The sequence below is a fragment of the Lycium ferocissimum genome, chromosome 9 (genome assembly GCF_029784015.1).
Source record: "Lycium ferocissimum isolate CSIRO_LF1 chromosome 9, AGI_CSIRO_Lferr_CH_V1, whole genome shotgun sequence".
NCBI lineage: Eukaryota > Viridiplantae > Streptophyta > Magnoliopsida > Solanales > Solanaceae > Lycium > Lycium ferocissimum.
In genome coordinates, this window is record NC_081350.1 from 42,084,666 (window position 1) to 42,093,175 (window position 8,510).

Consider the following 8,510-nt stretch of genomic DNA (forward strand, 5'->3'; position numbering starts at 1 on the left):
CCGTAACTTCAATGGTAGATCCGCCTATCACCTAATGAAATAGGAATAGTGGTTAGTTTCAAGGCAATGCTATGCACTTATACAGTTATGGTCTTTTATCACATGGTGAAACCATGCACGAAGAAATGCATCAAGTTGGAGGAATGACATGCCAGTTGGTACATAACTACTTAAGAATGCTGGTCTCCCAAGTCTAACAATCCAAACTTTTTAAATGTTTTCTATTTTTTAAACTTAACACATAAGGTATATCTTATTATACTAAATTGTTTGGTTTGGTTCGATTTTTTATTAAATAAAAAAAACCACCCTAACTTTAGGTGCAATATAATATACATTAGAGGTTTTACTTAAAAATAACTAGTTCGTGTTCAATTCAGTCGATTTTCAGAACTGTTTTAAAACTCGTAATGACATGTATGAATGACTACTTCTAAAAGTAATACGATACTTCCTTCAGTTTCAATTTATGTGAAAATATTTAAGTGGACATAATTTAAGAATGAAAGGAATACTTTTTAAACTTGTGATCTAAATTAAGCCATAAGTATTTATGTGGATTTTTTTTTTAAATCCATCATCAGCTGCATGTTATGCCACGATTATTATCCACTAAGCTTCATATATAATCATTACTAGCTCTAGCTGATTGGTCTCGGAACCATCTTAAAAGAATTGAAAGACCAACAAGCAATTACATATATCGACATGGAATATAACATCCAATTTTTTTCTTAAGAATTCTTGAATAAAAGAACAGAAACATGATAGCCATGATAATACCACATAGTCAAAACCTTGATTTTCAAGTTGCAGTTGAAGTTGATTGATCTCTTTCCACACAGTACTGGATCTCTGCCAAATTATGTCTTTCTAAAAAATCTTTTAGCAAGTAATAATTACCAAAACGGAGAGGGGGTGGTTGCTGGAAAATAAATCTCTCCAGACATGAGTGGTGGACATATCATGAAACGACTGGTTTGCTATCTCAAGCCTCTCTTACCTCTGCCAAATCGGGACGGTATCTCTTAGCTAGAACTTGTACTTGTTCGGCAAATGACCTGCTGTTTCCAAGCTGACCTATGTGAAGAACCATTTGGTTCCATCTCTTGCAACATATCCCTCCAGGCCACCTGTGGTCAAGAAGATTGTCCCAGTCCACATCTTCTATGCAGCTTGCATCCAGCTTAAAGAGTGCATCAACTAGGCGATAGTCATCAACATCTGCCCATTCACTTTTCGCCACCATGGGTGATGTTAATTGATCATACCATTTCAAGCAACAATTTGCCTCAGTTCTCGTGGACAATTTGTTACTTATTGCACTCAGGGGCTCAGCTAGTAAGGGCCCCTTCGGCGAAAAATTACACTGTATATACAAGGTGAAAATTACTTTTTTTTTGTGTATATTGCAGATGTTGAACCCTTGGCTTCTTCGTTTGTATACTTCTTTATATTTTTGAATCCCCTTAATTAAGATCCTGGCTCCGCCACTGATTTGCATTCCATGCAATATTATCCCGTAACATCCCATACTTAAGAAGACTTCTTCTCTTCTTCAGAAAGCAGCTTCAGTCTCAGATCGGTGTTTTACTAAATTAAACAAAGTCTGGTACTCACCCTGAGTCCATTGTGGTGGAAAACAGAAGCTTCTACTGTTCATGTGGTGTTTTTCAAGCCAGGATTTTGCCCACTGGTAATCTTTTTCCCTTTATTCTGAGAGGCCACAAAATCTTAATTAAAGAAACATTAATGCAGCAATATTGCAGCCCTTTGCCTTCCCTAAAGAAGCCCAACTAGCAAATTTCAACAAAAATAGTAACGATGGCGGTAAAAAAAAAAAAAAAAAACTGATTCCCTTAATGCTCTGTTAATGCAGTTTCTATATGTAATTAAGCTTTAGAAACTAATAGTCAATAAGCCAACTATAAGATATGACATTCGTTCTTCATTGCCATCTATGAGTGTGGTTGGGTCGTCTCAACAAGTTAGAAAATGGCCCTCTCGCCAACTTCTCATAGAGATGGATTTCTTACTATCTTTATCTCCTATTCTTCATTATATTTTGCTCATTCATAATAGATTTTCAAGCATAACAAACTTCTTAATTAAAGAGAGTAAAAGATGACATTTCACAGAATTTTAGCAGCGCTAGCATGGAAGATTTCTCAGTCTTTTGATTTGTTAGATTTTCAGAGACATATATCAGGTTTCTCTATCACTTGAGGAAATCTGAAACCTAAGTACATGTACTTGGTTAATGAACTTGGCAGTGAAGTGCGATCATTGACTAAAGGTTGTCATGAGATTTACAAGGAGGAAAGATTGGTTTTGTAAAAAAGAAGATTAGGAGGGAAGTTGACCCTAGCACACTTATGAGTCACAACTATATTGAGAGTTCGAGAAAAATTTTCAACTGTGTATTTATTACTGCAGAAAAGTAGATGAACTCAATTAGCATCAATATTTTGGAAATTCATTGAGTGGCATGCTACTTACCGTTTTCTTAAGCTAATGTGTCATTGTTTGAGTTGATTTTTTGCATTTTTATTTTTGGTCCAAAATTTTTTAGCAAATTATATTTCTCTATTTTCTCTCACGATTCATTTGGCAATTTTAGAGAATATTGATGATAATTATTATATGACATGATTAAACCGTTTTAGTACAAATGCTTTTATCCGTACCGTAATTGATGGTAATAAGATTCAAATTTTGTAATTTTAGTTTTACTTTTTCATTTTTTAATACTCTTTGAATCATAGATTAATTGTAATGTTGATTGGCCTAATCATTTTAATAATATATGCGCGAAGCGCGGATAGATTCACTAGCATTTTAAAGCTCAATCTTCTTCCAGGGAAATGTTTATTGATATGCGCTAACGTCTTTAATAAGTGTCATTTGATACACCTTGAACAAGGGTAGCTCTCCCTGAAGCCGTCTATTAGCTATATATTCCTAAAATTAAACTGAATACAGACATTTCTTTGGGGTTAAAAGAAAAAGGAAGTGAAAAAAGAGCAAGAGTGTGTCATTAGAGCAAGAAAGGTTACTCATTGCTGAGCCAGTGAGCCACAATCAGATGAAATATCATCATCTTCATCAGATGCAATTAGAAAAGTTGCATCATAGAGAAAAACATTGCTGAGCAAGTGAGCCACAAACAAATGTTTCTTTTTTAAAAAAAAAAAAAAAAAAAAAATCGAAATGGACACTTAGCCGTAGGGGTTGGCCGAGTGGCGCACATATGAAATGTAAGGTTGGAAGAGGGTCTTGATACGGGATTGTTCCCACTCCAATGTTTCCCACCAATCTTCTTCAACTTCAATTTCTCTAAGGGCTGGGAGAGGATGTCCATTTGTATTGGGAGTATAGAAAGGCAGCCTCCTCAGCTCGGGGCAGCGACCTAAACTCATCGATTCAAGGGAATCACAGATCAGTTTTCCCTCACAGATTTTCTTCAATTTAGGCAGGCTGTATAGGTGGAGCTCTGTTAGCTTTGGAAGGATGAGAATGTCACTACTTGTACCTAATAGGCCACTTCCATCTTGTTCAGTTGCTTCCTCAGCTATTATCTCTTCCATCTCATCACACCTTTGTACAACAAGCTTCTGAAGGTTTTCGAGATCCTGCAAGATAGCCTGCGGAATCAAGTTCTTTATCCTATTGCATCTGCTAATAACCAGATTTGTCAGACCAGAGAAGGTATCACATGGAACATGAGATGCAATTTTTCCCTTACAAAGCCCAACAAGATTTGGCAAAACATCAACCCGCAGACTATGGAAATGTATGCAGTGTGGGTCTATAGTAGTATTTCTACCAGAGGGAGCGTTGATAATCCATTCTATGTCATCACAATGCTCGATGTCGCAAATCAAGCCTGCTAAAGTAGTCTGTGACAGAAAATTGTCCACCAAGCAGCTACTCAGCCCATGGCAGTTTGTAATCTCTAGAATGTCAATGCCATGTGGAAGAATAATTGATGTTCGCGCTTCTCCTCCACCTGCTTCAATGGTGCAACCTTCTACAATCACTCTTCTTTCTTTGAATGTACTATTTACAAAGACCTCATGACGAGAAGCGTCCATCTCTTGCCCTACAAATATGTCATACCACCAATCTTTCTCATAGTTAAGGCGATTTCTCATAAACTTGTAGAAGTCATGCAAATCGCAGAACCGGCCTTTGAAATCTTCGAGCAGTTCCAAGCTGGCCAAGTCTTCACCTCGTGCATTAATACATAGAGGAAGATTGAGGTATTGAAGATGGGAAAGTTTAGGTAATATCTCCTTTGGCAGTTCATCAAGATATAATATTCCACGCATATATAGATATTTAAGCTTGACTAAGCTTCCCATGCCTTGAGGTACTTCCTCAATACCAGTTCCAGATATATCTAACACCCTTAGTTTTTGAGCTTTCCCAGTGGTGGTATAGATCTGAGCTGTTTACATCCTCGGAGCAAGAGTGCTCTAAGACTTCCCAAGTTAGATATCCAACTCGGCAAATCCATAAGCTCTGAGTTGAAGCTCAAGTCCAGTACCTGGAGGTTGTTCATATGCTGAAAGAAAGATTCCGGGATCCTTCCCAAACAACACCAAGTAAAAATCAAGGTCGATAATGTGGGGCAATTGGGTGCCATGTCTTCAGGGAATCCCTTTATCTTGCTTCTAAAAAAAGAGACTTTATCCAAATCGAATGCCCAATCTTGCTCCTCCGGCACTTGTGATCCTAGTCCAGCCCTTACCATGTACCTTGGTTTAAAATTAGTGATCCGCAATGCCATTTCCCTGAGTAAATCATGCATCTTTACTACTTCTCCTATATCATCATTTTCTTCAAGTAAGCAGACCTTCACTAGTTTATTCAACATGGTATGCCCCTGGTTGTACTCTTCTTGCCTACTATTTGCCTTCAACAGTCCCTCCATGATAAATCTATCAATTAGTTCATCTCTATTAATTCCATAGTCCTCAGGATACAAAGCACAGTACAAGAAACACACTTGCATTTTTTTATCTTTCAACCGATCATAACTATACTGCAGTACCTTGAATACGTCACTTTCCATGTCATCGGGGAATTCTTTCAAGGCGTTCTTCCACTCCATTATATCAGTCACCCCTCTCATGCTTCCTGCCAAAGTGATTAGCCCGAGCGGCAAGCCCTTGCACCTTCCTGCCATGGATTTGGCAACTGGCTCGATATCTGGCCTAAGCACAGTCTCGGATCCTAGACTCTTCCTGAACAACTCCCAAGCATCATAAGTATTGAGTTTCTCCAATTCAAGTAGTTTTTGACAACCCATCTTTTGGCAGACTTCATACGAGCGAGTAGTTAGAATCAGTCTACAGCCTTCCACACGAAGAGGGTCACCCAACTTCTCCAAGCAAAGGCGATCCCATACATCATCCAATATGATAACAATGTTCTTCCTTTCTTTGAATGCCCCGTTCAATTTGGCTGCCCTTCTATGTTCATCCTCCTCATTTGAAAGATCCAGATTCACAATTTTGGCAAGATCGTCTTGTAATCTTTTGATGCTAAACCCTTGAGAGACAGTAACCCAATGAACTTGATAACGAGTGTCTTTAACAAACCGATTATGTATATGTTTTGCCAAAGTCGTCTTGCCCACACCTCCCATGCCATATATACCTATGCTTGAGACATTTTCATCCTGTAACCACATCCAAATCTCTTCTAAATTTTGTTCTGATGTTTCCTCATGAATTTGCGGTGCCAGCAGTAGACACTCGTCGCTCTCATATATATCATGTACGGGCATTCCAAAATGTTTACTTTGCTCAAGAAGTTCTCGAACCCTTCCATTCATCTTCTCCAAAGAACCTCCATTTTTCTTCCCTCTTGTTACTTCCTTTAAAGCACGTAATTCTTCTTCGGTCTTTATAACCTGGTCAAACCAAGAATCAACTTCTCTTTTCCTCTTCTCCTTCCCAGATCGCTCTCGATTCTCGACCTCTGTCTTCACATCGAATGCTTTATCTGATAGTAGCTTTACATTTCTTTCCAGGGTTTCCAGATTCTCATCGAATTCGCTGATACTTTTGAACTTCTTTACTCCAAAATCTACTACTTTCTCAATAAAAGTGTCCATGATCTTTTGAAAAGCACTGCAATAACCCACAAGCATGTAATTCAGTTGCAGTGGAAAAATTCAAAATCAACATCTACTTTACTGAAAATAATACTTCCTCCACAACACTTCCATTTTGAGATATAATCAAAATATTGACAACATTCTACTTCTATACCGGTTAAAACTTTCAAGAATTCAAATTTAAAACTTTTTAATTATCTTCACACGACATATACAGGATTTCTAATTCCTGAAGCAAAGATAGAATCACAAATGAAATTAAAGTTAACTACTCTTCTCCATTTTGGTCGTGTGATCAATGAACTTGATCGTCTTAAAGATATTCTTTTTTAAAGAAAAATAAAAAACATTATACGAATGACATCAAGGAGCCCAATACTGGACGTATTTTTCTTATAACTCAAATTTAATGTGATGTCTTCTCAATAGAATTAACTTTTAAATCATATTACTTCATTTTCTTTTATTCTCGCTACTATAAATGAATAACTTTTGGAACCCACCAACAATATGCAGATGACACTTTGGTATACTGTGAGGCCTCAAAAAGACAAGTTCTGATTCTGAGGATTATTTTCATCCTGGTTGGAAGTAATTTCAGGTCTTCACATTCATTGGGGGAAGAGCTACATATATCCAGTAAATGAGGTGAATGGCATCCAAGAGCTACAGAGTCGATACATTTCAATGGGGGAAAGATTAACCTTAATTAACAGTGTACTTGATGCAATGCCCACTTATATGATGTCTATATTTCCTGCTACTGTCAATGTGATCAACAAGATTGATGCTTTAAGGAGAAACTTCTACTGGCAAGGAAATGGAGACAAGAAGAAAAGTCCATTTAGTGAAATGGGAAGAATTGATCAACAACAAGAAAGAATGGGGAATGGGAGTCAGGAACATGAAAACTCACAATAGGAGTTTGATGATGAAGTGGCTATAGAGGTATGCCACAGAAGACAACATGCTATGGAAAGATGTCATGAAAGCAAGATATGAAGAAGAAGGCAACTAGACTACAAATCAAGTTTCTACTCCATATGGATGTAGCATTTGGAGATCCATCAGAATTCTCTAGCAATTATTTCAGTCAAAACTGGGATACAAAGCTAGGAATGGCAGAAAGATCTCATTTTGGAATAAAAACTGGATTGGTCAAACTCTTTTCAAACAACTATTTCCAGAACTTTTCATTTGGTGCCAAAAATAACAAGCAACAGTGGCTTACATGTGGACTGGACAAGGATGGAATCTCAACTTCAGAAGAATTTTGAATGTTTGGGAACTGGAAAGAGTAGCAGAATTCCTCAACGCACTTTCCTAGTTCAATGGTTTTGTAGAGGAGGAGGACAGCTTGGTCCGACAAGTTGACAGTCGGAGGAAATTCTAAGTTAAATCTGCTTACAAGGATCTGAATCCTTTCAATAATCAGGTGGAGTATTGGGCATGGAAAATGATATGGAAAGTTAAAATTCCATGCAAGGTGGCCTGTTTTAGCTGGTTACTGGCTAAAGAAGTAGTTCTGACTCATGAGAAACTGGCTAAGAGGCTTTCATCTATGCTCTAGATGTTACTTACGTGATGAACAGGCAGAGACGACCAGTCATCTTTTCTCACGTTGCAGATGGGCTGATCGGCTATGGAAAATCTTTATCAACCTAAGGAAAATTAGGTGGGTGATGCCAGGAAGCATTAAGGAAATATTACAATGCAGGAACTGAGATGCCAATGCAGCCAACAAGGAGGAGAAATGGAAGATTGTCCCAGCATGTATTTGGTGGTCTATATGGGCAGAAAGGAACCAGAGATGTTTTGAAGACAAATATCGCAATATTCAGAAGTTGAAAATGAATTGTTCTAGGCCTCTTTATTTTTGTTGTAAACAGGAAATGTTAATACAAACTGAAGATACATTTGATGTTTTAGACAGTTTGTAATGTGAAGTAGTTGTGAACCTTTTTGTAATATCTTAGAGGGGACTTCACAATTTGTGTAGTATACCTGTTAGTATCTATATAACGGTTACCTTTATCAAATATATATATATATATATGTCTAAATCAACACCTTAAACATCACGTCCAGTAAAATACCTTCATATAATATGGAACAAAGAAAGTAATATCAGACTAGCTAGCCATTACTAAGACAACAATTTTACATGTTTATGTTAAAGTTTGGCAAATCACACCAGGATAGGAACAAAAGTACAGTGCATTTTGTAATGAAAGCTAATTAGATAGAATTTTTATATGGAAGTAGCATCTCTTCTTTGTTTACAAACGAAAAAGAATTACACAAATTACATAATTGAAGATTCTAGAGAAGTGAGTTTTATAGCTGTTTGAACCTGTTTAGCAGTATTCTGTGTTGTTGCACC

At 37.2% G+C, this 8,510-nt stretch overlaps 1 protein-coding gene across 1 annotated transcript; it reads right to left on the reverse strand.

The window, feature by feature from the left end:
* Positions 1–3,013: 3,013 nt before the first annotated feature.
* Positions 3,014–8,156, reverse strand: LOC132030891 (putative disease resistance protein At4g10780). The gene is given in 2 exon segments (XM_059420662.1): positions 3,014–4,414; positions 4,417–8,156. Coding segments are annotated over 2 exon segments (2,940 nt in total). The 5' UTR covers positions 6,161–8,156; the 3' UTR covers positions 3,014–3,218.
* Positions 8,157–8,510: the final 354 nt, after the last annotated feature.